Here is a 17,584-nt window from a genome sequence, read left to right as displayed (position 1 = left end):
AGGTCCATGTCGCTGAGCAGGCCGCGGTCATACTTGCGGCGCAGGGTGGCGCTGCCCAGCACCACGTAGGCCTGGGAGATACGCGTGAAGCGCTCGGCGGCCTCGGCGCTCCCCGCGTTGCGGTCCGGGTGGTAGAGGAAGCTTTGCCGGTAGTAGGCGGCCTTGATTTGCGCCTGCGTCGCCGTGGGCGGGACGCCGAGCAGCTCATACAGCGCCGTGCGCGAGTACGGGCCGTCGCCCCGGGAGTAAGTCCTCGCTTCTAAGCTGTGGCAGGACACCCGGCTTTGCGGGGGCCCCCGACCCCGCCACAAGCTCCACAGTAACAAGCGCGGCCACCTCAGATCGTGTCGCGCTGCCATCTTGCATGGGTCTGGAGGGCGGTGCAAAGGTCACCTGGCCAATGGGAGGCCCGCGTTGTTCGCCGAGTGTCATCCTGGTAGCCAATCGCGTAGAAGAGAAGGCGGGGAGAGGAGTGGAGCATGCGTATTACGGGGCAGGCGCGGCGCTGATGCTCTACACGCCGGACTCGGGAGCCCGCAGCAGCAGTCGTGCGGTGGAAGGGTGGGTATGGCGTGTCGCGGGCGCCGACCGGAGCACGGCGGACCCCCCGAGCTGGTGAGCCCTGCGGCCCTCGGCCTCCTTTCTGTCTTAAAGAAGCTCGGCGTTTCGATTTCTCCCCCTTACTACCCTTTTCTCTTTCTCTTTCCCCGCAGTTTTACGACCAGAATGAAGCCCGGAAATACATGCGCAAGTAAGGGAGCCTGGCTATTGCGCGGCGTCGGGGGTGGGGACCCGCAAGTTGCCCTCATTTGGGGCATTGCTTGGAGAACGTGAAAAATTTGGGGCGGTTGGGGTGGGAGGAAGGGACCTGGGTTGATCCCATTTTTTACACTGGCAAAGTCAGCTTTAGTTAAATCTCTGAACCCTCTGGGCCTCAGTTACCGCAGCATTAATACGGGAGTGATACATTTTTATCTGGGTTTTCAGTTTATTGTGGCAACTTGTTTTAAACATGTAGTAAAATAGGCAGGAGGCAGTGGATATGTGTAAGTGGTTAATGCTATTGGGGGAAAGGAAATGTTCATAAATGTTTACTGGGTGCCCTTATTTGCATAACCTCGCTAAATCCTCTCGACAGCTGTTGGTGTAGTATCTGAATTTCATGGAGGGTAGTTATTTCTGTAACTAGGTGAAGGCTAGAATAGACTTCCAGACCTGTCCTTTCTGATAAACCAGCCTGTAGAAGAGTCCGCAGATACCTGATCTTGGGAAAGCCAGATATAATATAGACGTATTCTGTGCTATGGTAACCAGTAGCCGTCAGTGTCTGAATTACTTAGCATGAAGAAAATATAAAATATTTTATTGATCATTTTTATGTTGATTACGTGTTGAAATAATTTGAGCATGTTGGGTTAACACGTTAAGCGCCCTGTCAGTCACTGGTGACTGACACTATACTTTCCCTCCGGAAGACAAAACAGGCTGGGTGCTTAACGTGTTAAAATTATTAGGTACATTGGATTTGGTTAATTATTAGTCAATTTTACATATTTAATTTCATTTTAACTGTGCCCACTGGAAAGTCATGTGGCTTGTATTATGATTCTCCTGGACAGCACTGCTGTAGATTTTTGTTGTGATTCTTGATCCTGATATCTGAGAGTCACTATGGTGGATAATTCTTCCAGAAAACTTGTTCTCTTTTTTTTTTAATATTTTTTCATTGATTTCAGAGAGGAAGGGAGAGAGAGAGAGAAACATTAATGATGAGAGAGAATCATTGATCGGCCGCCTCCTGCGTGCCCACCACTGGGGATCAAGCCTGCAACCCAGGCATGTACCCTGATGGGAATTGAACCCATGACCTCCTGATTCATAGGTTGATGCTCAACCACTGAGTCACGCCAGCCGAGCCAAAAAACTTGTTCTTAAGTAAAACTACATCAAAGCCTGATAGATTTGAAAATACCCAATGGTTGGTCATTAGTTAAGTGATTTGTTCCCTTTAGCTTTGCATCTGGTGCAGTTATAATTTGTGCCACAACAAAATAACATGTCGTTGTTATTGGGGTTACTTTTAAATAGTTATAGTTGAGCCCTGTTCAGTTTGGCTCAATGGATAGAGCATTGGCCTGCAGACTGCAGGGTCCCAGGTTCGATTCCTGGTCAGTGCACATGCCTGGGTTTCGGGCTCGATCCCCAGTAGGGGGTGTGGTGTGTAGGAGGCAGCCGATCAATGATTCTCTCTCATCATTGATGTTTCTCTCTCTCTCCCCTTCTCCTTTCTTCTCTGAAATCAATAAAAAATATATATATTAAATAGTTGTAGTTGAGTTTGTTGACCAGGAAAGAGCACCTTGTTCTTTTTTCCTAGAAGATCTTGGGTTTTTTTGGTCTCGGTACAGTTTTAACTCAGAACCTTACCACTTGTGTGTGTTTCTGCCTTCCTAGCTCTAGGATGATTGATGTGCAGACCAAGATGACTGGGCGAGCATTGGAGCTCCTTGATCTGCCTGATGAGAAGCCCTGTTTCCTGTTGGATATTGGGTGAGATCCTAGGGCCTAGTCAGATTCCCCAGGTTGTGGGGCATCTTTGCTACTCACACTGTTGAGTCCCTGTTTGTATCTTCCAGCTGCGGTACTGGGCTGAGTGGAGATTATCTCTCTGATGAAGGGCACTACTGGGTGGGCATCGACATCAGCCTTGCCATGCTGGGTAAGTATGTTCTGTTTAGCACTGGGGTGGCTACCCTCGTGAGTGTGGAGCAGCTATGCATATTGTCTGTTTCCCTCACTTGCTCTTCTGCGATGCAGATGCAGCTTTGGACCGAAAAGCACAAGGAGACCTACTTCTGGGGGACATGGGCCAGGGCATTCCCTTCAAACCGGGCTCCTTTGATGGTTGTATCAGGTAAGAGTCTTCATGCTCTGCAGGCCTGCTTCCCACACCTGGCTGTGCAGCAGAGTCACGTGGGAAACTGAAAATTATACATCCTGTGTGATTTTTAGGTTAATAAGATTAGAGCAAGGCCCCAAAATAGGTATTTTTTGTATTTCAAAACTATCTACTGTGATTCTCTTGCACTGCCAGAGGTTCAGGCACCTCTGATACAGTTTCTCTGTCTGCTTTGATTGTGTGGTAGGAGAAGGGTGGTCTTCTGGGCCACTAGCAGTCATCGTGGAGGCCTGGTGGCCATCTTGGGGGGGGGCCTGGTGGGCAAGCATGTCAAACTCAAAGGCTAACAAGGGCCAAATAAGATTTAAGTTTATGTGGGCTGCAATAAAAAAAAAAGCTTCAATTTTCATGGAAACGTAGGTTTATTTCCATAGAGACATGCTGAATACAAAGGGCTGAAATAAATGAGTAATCATTAACACAAACTAATAGAACATTTTAATAAAAATTAATATTTTTTCTTGAACATTAACTTACCAGACATGTGCCTGCAACCAAGGTACATGCCCTTGACCAGAGTCAAACCTGGGACCCTGCAGTCTGCAGGCCAACGCTCTATCCACTGAGCCAAACCAGTTAGGGCAATAATAGAACTTTTTAATACAAATTAATTTTTTTCTTGAACATTAACTTACCAGACACTGAATTACTGCACAAATTAATAAGCCTAATGCAAATAAACCTATTTTTCTTGTTCTCTGAAAGCAAAGTATTTCCTATTGCACACACAAACAAATAGTCGAAGACTAATGACGTGGCAATCGGCTGCTAAAATACTCGCTGCTAGTATTAGTGGAAAGAAATGGTGCACCTGTGTGTAAGGCGCGTAAGGGAAATGAACGCAACACAATTATAGTAGTCATTAGAGAATGTTGTAGTTCGTTATTAATAACTAGAGGCCAAGTACACGCAATTCATGCACTCTGGGGCAGGGGGAGTCCTTCAGCCTGGCCTGCACCCTCTCGCAGTCCAGGAGCCCTCGGGGAGCAGGGCTAAGTCATCAGTTGGATATCCTTAGCACTGCTGCGGAGGTGGGAGAGGCTCCCGCCACCATTGCTGCACTTGCCAGTCTTGAGCCAGGCTTCTGGCTGAGAGGTGCTCCCCCTGGTGGTCAGTGTGTGTTACAGTGATCAGCTGTTCTGCTGTTCAGTCAATTTGCATATTAGCCTTTTATTATATAGGATTATGTATAACAGGATATTGTAAAAATTAAATTATGAAATTTTTATTAAAATGCATCTTACCATTATATTGGTTGGGCTGCAAAAATATTCGTGGGCCGTGAGTTTGACATGCTTGTTGTACAGGCTGCTGTGGAGTTTGAAAATAAAATAGTCCCTGTCATGGTTAATTAGCTGCTAAAAGATATGGACTGGTTAAACACAAGGCTGAGTGTGGGCTGTGCACTGGGGAGTCATGGGACCACCTGAATTGTGAAGAGAAAAGCACAGGAAAGCCGTGGCTGGTGGCTCAGTTGATTGGAATGTCCTGAACACCAAAAAGTGGCAGGTTTGCCCTAACTAGTTTGGCTCAGTGGATAGGGTGTCAGCCTGCAGACTGAAGGGTCCAAGGTTCGATTCCAGTCAAGGGCATGTACCTTGGTTGCGGGCACATCCCCAGGAGGGGGTGTGCAGGAGGCAGCTGATCGATGTTCCCACCCCCCCCCCCCCCCAAAAAAGTGGCAGGTTCGATCCCCAGTTGTGATGCATTCAGGAGGCAATCTATTGAAATTGTTCCTCTCCCTTTTCCTCTTTCTAGAATCAATTTTTTTTAAAAAAGCTTTAAAAAGAGCACAGGCAAGCTTTGAGAAAGGAGGGGTTAGGGTTGGGTCTTGAAGGGTGGGAGGAATTTGGAAAATCAAGGAGGGTTTCTGAGTGAAGGAATAGAGTCAGAGAGATAGTGGGCATGAATGAAAGATTTCATAGAAGTTGAGATTATGTATACTTGGGTCCTAGAAAATTTTTTTGTTATTTGATATATTTTTCCATTGATTTTTAGAGAGAGTGGGAGGGAGGGAAGGGAGAGAGAGAGAGAGAGAGAGAAAGAGAGAAACATCCATGTGAGAGAAGAGACATCGATTGGTGCATGGGCTGGCACTGTAATCACTGAGTCACATTGGCTAGGGCCTGTTTTTTTTTTTTTAAATGCCATCCTAAGAATTTGGGGCTTTATTCAGTAGTTCTTTGTTTTAGGAAGATTGTTCAGAAAAAGAGAGGAGAGATAGGTTGTTGAAACAATTGAGGTGGTCCTAAGTGCTGACCTAGGAGAGTGGTGGAGGAAAGTCAAAGATTGGAGAGGCAGTGGGACACATCAGCAGGGTTTGTTTGGGCTTCTGTGAATGGGTTGGGCGTTCACAGCACCGAGGAAGGGAATGCCAGAAAGAAGGACATAGTAGCTGCTTGAAAATTTAAGTAGAAGGAACTGATTTTGGAAGAGAGTGAATGAATGGCTTTGTAAGTGCTATGAAACACGTTTCCCTTGATTTTGGAGCAAGGGAGTGTGAAAGGGTAGGTGGCAGAGAGCCTTGATATGATGAGTCATTTTGAACTGAGATACATATAGAAAAAGGTTGAGAAACTGTTTCTCTGGACTGACTGCAAGGAAGTTAATGCCGACCTTCGGGATACCCTGTTTGGCCCAGTGTTGTAGAATAGTCACCTGGAGAGGACCTGCACATGCCAAGAAAGGGAGTGGCAGGGGGTTTTTACCTGGACATCCAGGATGTGTGGTGTATGAGTTCTGACGAGGCAGGGGTGTGCTGGCCACTTGCCTGACTAGGTCCCTTCCTGTTCCAGCATTTCTGCTGTGCAGTGGCTCTGTAATGCCAACAAGAAGTCAGACATTCCCGCCAAGCGCCTGTACTGCTTTTTTTCTTCTCTTTATTCTGTGCTGGTGAGTATAAGATCTCCCCATCTGGCTGGCCGCCTATCCCTCCCTTGCCCTGCAGGTAGAGTGATGAAGTGGAGTTCCATGGCAGGGCTGTTCAGGTGGGCCTGCATGGGGTGGCAGAACCTTTTTGTGATCCGCAGCCTGAACAGAGAATTCAGTGGGCTAACATTCCCTAATGAAATGCAAAAGGTGCTGATGTCAAAATATGAGACAAATTAAGATTCCTGTGTCCACTGTGCTGAATTTTCATCAGAAGTTGGTTTGGGGACATAGACTTCACAGATTGAGGACAGGGACATCGTGTCCAGGACACACAAGGCATATCTTCCAGAGTGCCCACATCCTTCAACTCCCACCCCTTGCTCCTCCCTCTGCTGATGCACAGATGGGGAGCAAGGTGGTGTTTGCCTCTCTGCTGAGATGCTCTTCCCTCATATGTTTGAATGACCAGCTCCCCCATATATTCAGGTCTCTGCTCAAGTGTCCCTCTAAGAGAGGCCTTCCTTGAACCAAACGTAAACTCATTAGTCTCTTGTCACTCAAAATCCCTTTGTTCTTCTAAGTTATTTTTCTTTCTGGCTCTTAATCACTACTGTAAATTAGCTTGCTTCCTCTGCTAAAAAGTGAGTTCCAAAATTTCAGAGGAGAGGCGCTCTCTTTTGTTCATAGCTGTAACCTCAGCCCTAAGAACAGTGCCTTGCGTGTAATGGGAACTCAGATGTCAGTGAATAAGGAAGGGAGGAGTGTCTGGGTCCTGACCCCATGGGATACTTGTAAGACAGTGAATGTTTCTGTTTCTTGCAGGTCCGTGGAGCCCGAGCTGTTCTGCAGCTATACCCTGAGAACTCGGAGCAGGTGAGCCTCTTGGCTACTAGAGGTGCAGGGAGGCGGGAGGGGCCCAGAACAGGTAAACTGTTCGTATCCTGCTCCTCACTCACCTGCCCTCCTACTACTGGGGAGTGACAGAATAGGATCCTTATGCTGGTTGGTGGGAAAAGGAGAGAATGAGTATCTGAGAGTGGTTCCTGTGGCTCCTGATGACATATTTTATGATCTGACATCCCAAGGAGGAGTGGTGGGTGTGGAGTAGGGTTAATGTGATATATTAACTGATTTCCATAACCAAATATATAAATAGGGGTGGGGGACTGAGAGAACATCAGCAGTTGTCTGTTCTAAGGAGTGTAATGCAATATGAAGGAGGAATGAGAAGGTTGGAGTTACTGACCTTGAAAGACAAGTTGTGAGCTGTCCCTGACTAATACCATGAATGAGTCTGCCCCCAGTATTGGCCATTCATTTTCTGAGATTTGAGTGGGTAGATGGTTCCCTGGGCTACAAAGTGAGAATTGCTTGTTCTGTAATTCCCTTGGGGCTGTATGCCATGGCTGGTTCTAGCCTGCACTTTCCTCTGTGTGGCTTTTGGGGACTCCGAATTGGGAACAGTCTAATAAAGACCTTTAGTTCTCCCAGGCACCGTCCATCCTGGAACCAGACTGGCTTAAGAGGAGTGAGGGAAAGCAGTGTGCTCTCCCAGCTTCTCTCTGATTCACCAATGTTCTCTCCGCAGTTGGAGCTAATTACGACCCAGGCCATCAGGGCAGGTTTCACTGGCGGTGTGGTGGTGGACTACCCCAACAGCGCCAAAGCAAAGAAGTGAGTGCTGCGGGCTATGTGCTGTTGGCACTGCTGGGTAGAGGCTGGTGGTGTGGACCAGAGTAGTAGTGCAGGAGGCACTACTGGAAGGGAAGGTGAGGACTTGACTTACACTGCAAGGCTTTATGAGTCCTTGAACTTTTCTTGTTTTAGGTTCTACCTCTGTTTGTTTTCTGGGCCATCAACCTTTCTGCCAAAGGTGAGGGACCCTGAGTTTTTGGGTATGTGTCTTTTGGGTTCCCTTCTTGTGAGGCTGGACCTAGTACCTGTGGAAAGGGCTTAGGCTTGGTGGGTGCCCAGGCCTTTTGGGGTAGGGCAGATGGGTTTAGAGATCTCCAGAATCTCTAAAAGCACTTTGGTTCCTACAGGGCCTAAATGAAATTAAGGAAGAAGAGGAGGCAAAGGAATCCACATTCACGAACAAGAGGTAAAGTGAACTGTAGGTGAACCTGCCTAAGGTTTGGGGAGTTACTGCCGCTAGGTTTCTTAGACATGGCAGAGGAAGCTGGAGGTGGCAAGACCACTCCATTTTCTCTGCTTTCACCAAGTTCCGGGCTCAGATGTGGCAGCGACACCAAGGTGGTAATAGAACCAGGAACCCCTTGTTCTAGTGCCTGCTACTGTCTAAGGCTGGGATGTCTGTAAGCAGCCTTGCAGCCTTACTCTCTGCCTTTCCTCTTTCCAGGCCTGACAGGCTGTCCCCTCCTTCCCTAGGCTGCCTCTGCCACCTCTGTCCTGGACCCCATCCCCTCTTGTCCCCTGTGACTATCCTTTCTCTGCATCCTCATCTTTACTCTCCTGGGCTATTTGCATCAGCTCACAAACATGCTACACAATTTCTCATGTCTTTTAAGAGATTATCCCTCTACTTCTTAACAACTCCAAGCTACCACTCTGTTTATTTGCTTCCCTTTATATCACAAAACTCCTCATATCTGCCTCTTGCTTTCTCCCCTACCATTCTCTCAGTCCTCTTCTCTGGCTTACGCTTCTGTCTCATCACAAATTGCTCTTGTCAAGGCCACCACCAACCTGTCTTGCCAAATGTATGGTCACTTCTGTTTTTTTCCCTACTTCATCCTTTTTTTTTTTCATTAATCCTCAACCCAAGGATATTTTCCATTGATTTTTAGAGAGAGTGGAAAGGAGGGGGGGAAGAAAGAGAGAGAGAGAGAAACAGAAACATAGATATGAGTCACATTGATTGGTTGCCTCTCCCACATAAGCCCTGCCCAGAGCTGGGGATAGAACATGCATCCCAGGTATGTGCCCTTGACTGGAAATTGAACCCTTAACACTTTGGTGTGTGGGCTGACACTAACCACTGAGCACACTGGCCAGGCCTTTATCCTATCTTAACTTGCCTGCTCAATAGGACCTGACTCAGCCCATCACTGTCTTAACACTTTCCTTACTTGGCCTCCCACTCACTATCATGGTTTTCTCTTAATCTTACTGGTTGTTGCTTCTCAGTTTACTATGCTGGCCCCTCTTCTAGAGCAGCGGTCGCCAACTGGTGGTTCACGGACCACTGGTGGTCTGTGAGGTCCAAAAGATTGGCAACCGCTGTTCTAGAGCTCTCGGGGGCCCAATCTGGACCCCTTCTCTCTCTGCACGGCCTTAAACACCAACCACAGGTTTATAACTCCCAGATTTATATTCTTGGCCTCAATTCCACCTCTGATTGCCAACCCGCCTTCTAAGTATCCATACCTAAACTTCCCACCCTGTCCATACCTGAACTTCCCACAGATGTCTCGAACAAAACAGAGCTCTGGGTTTGCACCCCCAGACTTCCTTTGTCCATTCTTTACCATTCTCACTTATTCTTACCTTCCTTACCTCTCATAGCCGATTGTCCATCTGCAAGTCCTGCACCCTTCTTCTCAATGTATATCCCAATTCCAGCCCTTTCTCCACTCCCACCTGGTCTTAGGTCACCACCAGTCTTGCCTGGATTACTGAAAGCAGCTCCATGTGTCTCTGCTTTTAGTATTTGTTTCTTTCCATTTACTTTCTGCACAGCAGCAAGACTGATTCTTTCCTTTTTCTTTGTTAAAAAAAACTTGCCATTTTTCTGTTCCTTATCTTTAGTTCAGTTCTCCTTACCTTTATTTTCCTTAACACCTTTAACTGCTCTAAATCTTGGCTATTTGTATCCCCAACTAGAATGAAAACTTGGTGGAGACTGGTATTATGTGCCTGCCATCAGAAGAGTATCTTGTTAATTAAAGATGTTCAATATTTGTTGAACACATAATTACAAGATAGTGAAGGAGTTATTTCTTAGTTCTGGTTGATATGGGTGGAAGGTGTTAAGACTTTGAAGACATTTAAGAGGAAAAATGGGCAGAGAATTGAATGAGTTTAGAAGGCCCACTGGTAGTGAAAATCATGATTGTTCTCTGTGTCCAACACAGATTTATGCTGTCTGATAGCTTATCCCTCAGTAGTCATCTCTCTTAGCTTCCTTTCTCAGCCCATTCCTCATGGGGACTTAGCTCTTCTAGATGTTTTCTGCTCTAGGGCACCCACCACTTGCCCCCAGTGAGTAATCCCATTTCCTGCTTCACAGAGGAAGTATAAGCTGTTAACTCCCTCCATCCATCTTAGGATCCCTCTTGTCCTCACACCGGTGTTTATATAGACTATATGTCCTAACTGTAAACTTGGGTAAGTTTTGTGACCTGAGCGTCCATTTTTCTATTTAAAAAGGGGGGGATATTGCCACCCTCTTGGGCAGTGTGTTGTGTAGAGAGCATGTTTGTTCAGGACTCAGCACAGTGCCTGGCACAGACCTTGTCTCCCCTAGTTCTGCAGGCTTTCACTCTTCCCTTCAAAGTTCCCAGATTGCCTATTAGAAGTATTATTGGGATTTTCCCATTACTATCACTTCTCTCTAATCACATTCTGGCCACTTATAAATAGGTGAGTTTAAAAGTTTTTAAAATCTTTACTTAGCCCTGGCTGGTGTTGCTCAGTGGTCAGAGCATCAACCTGCTCACCAAAGGGTCGCAGGTTCTATTCTCAGTTAAGAGCATGTATCTTGGTTGCAGCTCGATCCCCAGCCCTGGTTGGGTGCATGTGGGAGGCTGCCAATATGTGTGGCTCTCTCACATCAATGTTTCTTTTCCCCACACCCCCCACAACCCCACCCCCTTCCACTCTCTAAAAAATCAATGGAAAGAATATCTTTGGGTGAGGATTAACAAAACAAAAAAACTTTACCTAATTTATACATTTCTTTTGCATCAATATTGTTCCACTCGGGCATTCCTTAATTCTTGCTATCTGGCCTCCACCCTACCAGGAAATGGTGGTCACTTAAATGGCAAGCATCCTTGCTTGGTTTGGGTTATGCTGGAAACAGTGTAATCCCAACTGCCAGGTGGGGCAGTGGTTAGGGAGCCCAGGCTTTTTTCCTTCTCAAGGCCTCTTTTCCCTGGGGCTGCAGGGGGCTTCCTTTCTCCTCAGCCAGCGCTGGAGGCCAAGATCAACCCTTGAGGGTTATTGTCAGGGCTGTCACGAGCTGGGCAGCCTTGTTTTCCTACTTCAGACATTTATTGCTGGAAGCCCCTATCTCACAGGGTATGCTGATCTCACCACCAGACTAGGGCCTTAAGTGGCAGCAGTGGAGATTGGGCCTCTGACTTTCTGTGGATATTGCTAGGCTCTTGTGAACCAATCCTGGCCCAGGTTCCCCAAAAAGTAGCCTTGCCCCCTGCCTGCCTGCCTGCCCCCTAAGCAGGATGTGTGCAGACCCAGTAATTGGTCACCTACTGCAGATATGCCTGCAAGTGAGTGGGGCCTTGCACCTTCTGCCCTCCTATATAAATTGCTTTTGACCCCAGTGGATGGTACCAGGATGGAGGGGGTGGTGGAGGGGGGTGGTTCAAAGATGCAACTTTTATTGTAGAACTAGAAGCCTGGTGCACAAAAGTTTGTGCACTCAGGGAGGTCCCTCAGCCTGGCCTGTACCCTCTTGCAGACCAGGAATTCCTGGGGGATGTCCGACTGACGGCTTAGGCCCAATCCCACAGGGAACAGGCCTAACCCTCAGTCTGGCCTCCCTCTGTGGGAGGCGATTGGCAGGGCAGTCAGGGGAACGGTACCGGCCAGTTAACGGCCAGCACCCCCCACCCCCCATCGCTGTCTCTTCCCTCTGCCTGCTAGCACCTGCCTTGGCTGGCCTGGTGCCGTCCACAAACCGGCCCCACCCCCCACCGACTGGCTGTTCTGTTGTTCAGTCAATTTGCACATTGGGCTTTTATTATATAGGAGGGCATCTAAGGCCCCTAACTCAAAGGAAGTTCACCATTTTTTCCTGCCTGGATTAACTTGGGTGCCAGTCAGGCTGTTCCATCCATCATTTCACAGCCATGTCTCCGGCACAGGGTCCCATACAGGATTGCACGGAGCGGGGTGGTGAGAAAGATGAAGACCCGGGAGTGGGTGCTGGAGAAGAAAGAGCGCCGTAGACGCCAGGGCAAGTGAGTACCTGGGCCAGGGGTAGGCTGCTGTGGATAAAGGGAGGTCTTGACCAGTAAAGGCTCACCTACACTTGAAGAGGTCCCAATAGTACTTTGTTCTTTCTTCTGAAACTCTTCTATTCTTCCTGCCCATTATTTCTTCACAGGGAAGTCAGACCTGACACTCAGTACACCGGCCGCAAGCGCAAGCCCTACTTCTAAGCTGTTAGCTGCACTGAATGGTGGGACAGCTCGGGGTCCACACAGTGGTGAGCTGTGCCATCCAGCTCAGGCACTGCCTCTGGAAAGCTTTATATATTGAAGTATCTACTCCATCAGCTGACAAAAGAGTGTCTAGAAAAGTCTAATAGCCCTGACCAACATGGCTCAGTGGTTAGAGCGGTCTGCACACCAAAAGGTCATGGGTTCGCTCCCCGCCCCTGGTTGGGGTGTGTGCAGGAGGCAGCCAATTGATGTGTCTCTCTCACATCGATGTCTCTCCCTTCCATTGTCTCTGAAGAAGCAATGGAAAAAATATCCTCAGGTGAGGATTAACAACAGCAAAAAACTCTAATACTATTTTCTTCATTAAAGTTCTAACGGCATCTTATTTTGTTGTAAAAGTAATAAACCACTTTCTATGGAACTCTGGCATTTTCCAGCTCTATGGTCCTAAACAAATTTAAGTTCCTCTGATGGTGATAGCTATCACTCGATTCCACGGGTCCAAATTAGAACTTAAGAGTGCTTTTAATACACTTAAAGGAATAGGTAGATTTCTTTAATTTAGGCAAACTTGGGAAGGACGGACAGGAAGAAATGCATCCAAAGTACCTATTGGCCTGAGGGAGGAGGCTGGGGTCATTTGCCTCGAGCCCCTCCCCATGTTGTCACACACATTCACCTTTAAGTCCTAAGGCCATGACACTGTAATAGTAAGAAATCTAGAGCAGAGGCATGGGACAGATACAAATGTTTATTCTACATAAAAATTTCACAAAACAGGCAGCTGGTTGTACCAAGACCTTTGGTGAAGGGGTAAAGGAGGGGAGGGAAGTCGGTAAAGAAGGCAACACGCGGACAGTGGTCACAGTCACTGGACAGGAGCAAAGCTGAGGAAAGGTGGGGCTCAGACATGGCCCCGTCCCCTATTGCATGCACTCGCATGCACACTCCTTGCCTGTCAACAAGGAAGAGAGGGGTCTTGAAGTGAGGGCATGTTTCTGACTTGAGAAGCCCCGAGATGGTGGGGAGGTACCCCTCCCTGGCTGGCTGCTGAATACTGCATCCAAGACACCTGACACTCATGTGGCACATCAGTGGGGAACAGCAAGGGCAGGACATGACTGCAGGCCTGAAGTAACATCTGACTTCCCAGAGCACAAGAGCGGGGACTACTGTCCCAAACATGCAACACACAATGGCTTGAGGACCCGGCTAAGGCCTGCTGGGGAAAATGGCTGGCCCAGGCGGTGGGCTTGGCCTGACAGGTCTGCTCTGTCTCCCTGGCTCTAAGGGTGGCTAGAGACCAGGCACCAGCCAGCCTCTTCCAGAATGTTATCTGGGGTCAGGCATAGCCTGGGGGGAGGGGGGGGTTTGCTCCTGGGGCTCTAGGAATGTGGGGAGGTTGAGGCAGCCGAAGACCTGTTGGACTCTGCCCCTAGATAGGGGAGAGTCTGGCCTTGACACAGCCAGAAGCTACCTGGCCACAGCACCCTGAGCCTCCCTGGCAGTGACTGGCTGTTAGAGGCTTAGAGCTGGGCTGTCTCTCAGGGCCATTCCTCCCCTAACCTGAAAAGCAGCACCATGTGGCCAGCTGATCCCCACCCCTCAGGGGGGTGGGCTTAGGGGGCACAGCTGGAGAGGACAGGATAGATGGTGGGGTCAGCAGGAGGCAAGGTTGGGGTACAGAGAGCCTTGATGCATGGAGAGGGCCGACCCCAGGTCAAGAGTGGAATTACTGAAGGCAGAGGAAGGGAAACATGGCTACCTGGGCAGCTCTGCCTGGGAAGGTGAAGCAGCCGGGCCAGGGCCTGAGTCTGTGCCTTGCTGACCTGATCCCCACCCCGCTGGTTGTTTCCTAGCCTGGCTCCCCTCGGCCTCTTGTACAGACACACACTGTCACAAAGATCATGCACATGACGGCTCAGGGCAGGGTGGGTGTGGAGGGGGCTCCGAGCCACAGGGAGTCAGCAACCAAGGAGCTTCCTTAGTGTGGGCCATCCAGAGTGGAGAGGCAGGTGGGGTAGTTTCTATCCAAAGATCCCTCCAAAGATAGAGGCAATGACAATGCCCAGGACCACACAGCAGATGATGATCATGATCTTCTTCTGCACGAGAGAAGCGGGAAGGAAAGGCCTCAGAGCATGGGAGAGGCTGGAGGTGGGCAGAGCTTCTAGGGGCTCGGGGCTATTGGGAGAGAGGACGGAGGGTTGGAGAGTCTGGGGGATGGTATGGGGGGAAGGTGATGACCGGGAATGGGCCTGAGGATGGTTAACGTGAAGCACTGAAACCTGGGAGAGGTGGGTGAGGTTACGGTAAGAGCTGAGAGGTGGGGCAGAGGCAGAGTGAGGAGGGGTCTGTGATCACTAATGGGTGTGCGGGAAATGTTGGGTAGAGTTGGGGCTACTGACCCGGCGCGCCTTGCTCTGGTACTTGACAGCCTTTTTGGTGTCAGACACGGCCCTCTCCACGTAGTCCACCGACTGCTCCACGTTGTACTCAATCCTGTCAATCATCTCTCCCTGCAGGGCCAGGGGCACCCAAGCTCCAGAGAGCCGCCCTCAGGGTCAGAAGGGGGCTTGAGGCAGGACTTTAGGAAAGTGCCCTGAGATTAGAGAGAGAAAAGGAATGTGAGGAGGATGGGGTACAGCTTCTCACCTGCGTCCTGCAGGCCAGACACCCTGGTAGCTCCGGCCTCTCCCTGCAGAGCAGCCATCCTGGGGAAGGAACTGGCCATGCAGTCTCAGCCAAGGGCATGGGGACCATGCAGAGAACACTCAGCTGGGGCCCTAACCCAGTGCCTGGTGCAGGTGGGCCTGACTGTGGCCACAGATCACAAGGTGACCAGTGAGCCCCCCATTCCATCCCTGGGCCTGACGGTTTTGTCCAGCTCTGTATTTGGTCCCCGCCCCCACTCAGCCCCATAGTTCTCTTGGGCACTGCAATCTGGTCCCATGCAGTAGGCAGAGGCCACTCCGACCATGACGCTGCCCCAAATTCCCAGCAACAGCAAGCTGACAACTGAGAGCTCTCTCTCCAAGTCCATCGCTTCCACAGGCATCCATGTCACCATAATCTCTCACTGGGATGGCAGCAACAACATCCTCATGACCTCCCTGCTTCCCCACTCAGATCACACCCCATACTTACGACCTGCCAATCTAGAAGAGACTTCACCTGCCAAGGCCCCCCTGTCTAGCTCATCTCCAGCTGCCCCTGTGCTCCAGCTGCATGGACCTCCTTTCGCTCCTCAAATATGGCAGGACCGCGGTTGCTGGTCCCTCTACCTGGGCCAGCTCTTCATTCTTCCTCTGGGATGTCTCCAGAGCTCAAACACCACCTCCTCAGAGAGGCCTTCTCTAGGCACCCCATCCAAAGTGGCTTCCATATCAAAATGGTATTCCAAGTGTGACCCTTGGACTAGTAGCATCAGCATCACCCTTGCGCATGTTAGAAATGCAAATTCACAGGCTCTTACCCCCACCTACTAATCTCTGGGAATGGGGATTGAAACAAACAAGGAAACAAGCCCTCCAAGCATTTCTTAGGCACTTTAAACGTTAGAGAACCACTGCTCTATCACCATGCTGCCTTCTAACATCTGAGCACTTGGCACAACTAGAGAATATTCCAGTTGCCATTTACTTACGCTGCCCTTCACCCAACAAACATTAGCTCCAGGAAGCAGGCCCTCAGCTGTCCTGGTCACTGCTCTATCTCCAGCTCCTAGAAAAATGCCCATACACAGTGCCTACATGACAAACAGCTGGTGGATAAGACAGGGGAAGGTGGGTAGGGCCATGCAGGGCCTGGGATCCTGGAGGGCCAAGCAGAGCCATGCAGTGACTGGGGCCTGGTGGCTGAGCCATGCAGAGAGGGGCCTTTAGGTGAGTGAGGCCCTGTAGGCAATTTCAATAGCAGGTGGCTAGTTACCTGAAGACTTGGTCCCTCCCAGGCAGGGCAGCGTGTTGGGCAGAAAGGGTGGGGGTTAGGGCAGACCTGGGTGCTGCCATGGGCTGGGGGGCAGGGCAGTGGGGCCCCAGGCCCTCACCTGGCTCTCCACAAGCATGGCCATGTCCATGAACATGTCGTGCAGCTCACGGATACTGTTCTCCAATTTAATGATCTCACTGTGCCGTGTCTCAATCTCACTCAGGGCCTGCTTCGAGATGCTGGAGTCCATGATGATCTAGGGATGGGAGCAGTGGGCTGGGACCCAGGCAATTGCGGAAGGGGGTGAGAATGGGGACCAGGACAGCAGGAAGCCAACTACAAAGGCAGCTAGGATGAGCAGTGGCCTGTGCAGAATGTTCTGGAAGGAGGGTCTGAGGCTTCTTAACTGCGGCCCTCTCCCCACTTTCTGCTCAGCTCTTACTAGCTGTTACCTAACTTCTTTGAGACCCTATTTTCTACATGTACTATGGGGCTATTAACACTCCCTACCTGTGCTTGTGCAGAGTAACTGCTAAGTGATAGTTCTTGTCACCAGTGTTGTATAGAACCCAAGATGACTGCCTCATGGACCCAGACCTTAAACTGCCTTTCTTTGTCCCCTCTCCTCCTGTTCTTCCTTCTGCACTAGATGTAGCTGTCCCCACTTTCTCCTAAAACCCACACTCCGAAACTCCTCACAACTAATTCCTTCAGGAAGTCCTCTGCTCAGCAGAGAACCGAGCTTCACCTGAACTTGGAGATGGCTATGGCACCATGGCTTCCGAGAAGGAAAAAAGGTCCTGAGGATGGTGGAAGGAGGCCCAAGCTGGTGGGGAAATGGGCAGCAAGGAAGTAGATCCAACTGAGAGGAACCAGGCCTTTGCCACTAACATTTATATGAGCTTGACCTGTCCCCACCCCTCTCTGGGGCTTGTCCTTCTCTAAAAACTGTCTCACAAAGTGGCTATGTCCAAAGACTGCCCATTTCAAGCACTCCAGGGTCCTGGTGGGCGGGGTCCTGGTAAGGAGGAGTCCCTGTGGGAAGGGTGGGGTCCACACTTACCCCAGAGGCAAAGATGGCCGGATTCCCACTCTCCAGCATGTCCTCTAGTTCCTCACTGGTTGTGGTCCGGCCAGCTGCAAGCAGGGGTCCCAGTGAGTGCAGCCCAACCCAGCGAGCTCAGCAGCAGCCTTGCTCTGCACCTCAGTCTTGGCCCCACCCCTCAGCCCTAACCCCACCCCCTCAGCTTACTGATCTCCAGCTGCCTCTGTATCCGGCCTTTGCAGCGCTCCCTGTAGTCACACTGTGTCGCGTTGTACTCTGACATGACCTCCACAAACTTCCGGGACAACGTGGAGTGCTAGGGGTCCGAGAGACGGGTACAGGTGTCAGACCTAACCCCACGTGGCCCAAGAGTCTCAGAGGCCAGCTGCCCACTCAAGAGGCCCAGCCCCC

The 17,584-nt window shown here is 49.9% G+C and overlaps 3 protein-coding genes across 5 annotated transcripts in view; 1 reads left to right on the top strand and 2 right to left on the bottom strand.

Moving 5' to 3' along the window:
• Positions 1–375, bottom strand: part of DNAJC30 (DnaJ heat shock protein family (Hsp40) member C30) — a 799-nt gene extending 424 nt beyond the window's left edge. The window contains exon 1 of the mRNA XM_006773416.2: positions 1–375. Within this exon, the coding sequence (XP_006773479.1) occupies positions 1–359 (359 nt within the window). The 5' untranslated portion in view covers positions 360–375.
• Positions 376–471: 96 nt separating this feature from the next.
• WBSCR22 (Williams Beuren syndrome chromosome region 22) lies at positions 472–12,414 on the top strand. Of its 3 annotated transcripts, none has more exons than XR_001515501.1 (12): positions 472–615; positions 714–751; positions 2,455–2,550; positions 2,637–2,719; positions 2,818–2,914; positions 5,755–5,851; positions 6,653–6,703; positions 7,419–7,504; positions 7,658–7,703; positions 7,873–7,931; positions 11,882–11,994; positions 12,141–12,414. XR_001515501.1 is itself a non-coding variant. In XM_006773368.2 (12 exons), exons 1-12 carry the CDS (start codon positions 568–570, stop codon positions 12,193–12,195), a joined length of 852 nt encoding a protein of 283 aa, XP_006773431.1. In that variant the 5' UTR covers positions 472–567; the 3' UTR covers positions 12,196–12,414. The 3 variants fall into 3 exon arrangements, 2 of the variants coding, with proteins under 2 accessions (XP_006773431.1, XP_015425749.1); XM_006773368.2 differs by having other exon boundaries at positions 11,899–11,994; XM_015570263.1 differs by having other exon boundaries at positions 11,854–11,994.
• Positions 12,415–12,930: 516 nt separating this feature from the next.
• Positions 12,931–17,584, bottom strand: part of STX1A (syntaxin 1A) — a 9,318-nt gene continuing 4,664 nt past the window's right edge. The window contains 5 exon segments of the mRNA XM_006773367.2: positions 12,931–14,303; positions 14,607–14,717; positions 16,247–16,384; positions 17,192–17,265; positions 17,381–17,527. Of these exon segments, the coding sequence (XP_006773430.1) occupies positions 14,226–14,303; positions 14,607–14,717; positions 16,247–16,384; positions 17,192–17,265; positions 17,381–17,527 (548 nt within the window). The 3' untranslated portion in view covers positions 12,931–14,225.

The sequence above is a fragment of the Myotis davidii genome, unplaced genomic scaffold, assembly GCF_000327345.1.
Source record: "Myotis davidii unplaced genomic scaffold, ASM32734v1 scaffold726, whole genome shotgun sequence".
Taxonomy (NCBI): Eukaryota; Metazoa; Chordata; class Mammalia; order Chiroptera; family Vespertilionidae; genus Myotis; species Myotis davidii.
This window is presented reverse-complemented; position numbering and strand designations above follow the sequence as displayed.

Coding starts and splice junctions, on each gene's coding strand:
- WBSCR22 (XM_015570263.1), top strand. CDS start 568: ATGGCGTGTCGCGGGCGCCGACCGGAGCACGGCGGACCCCCCGAGCTG. Junction 616..713: donor ACGGCGGACCCCCCGAGCTG/GTGAGCCCTGCG, acceptor CTTTCCCCGCAG/TTTTACGACCAGAATGAAGC. Junction 2,915..5,754: donor TCCTTTGATGGTTGTATCAG/GTAAGAGTCTTC, acceptor TTCCTGTTCCAG/CATTTCTGCTGTGCAGTGGC.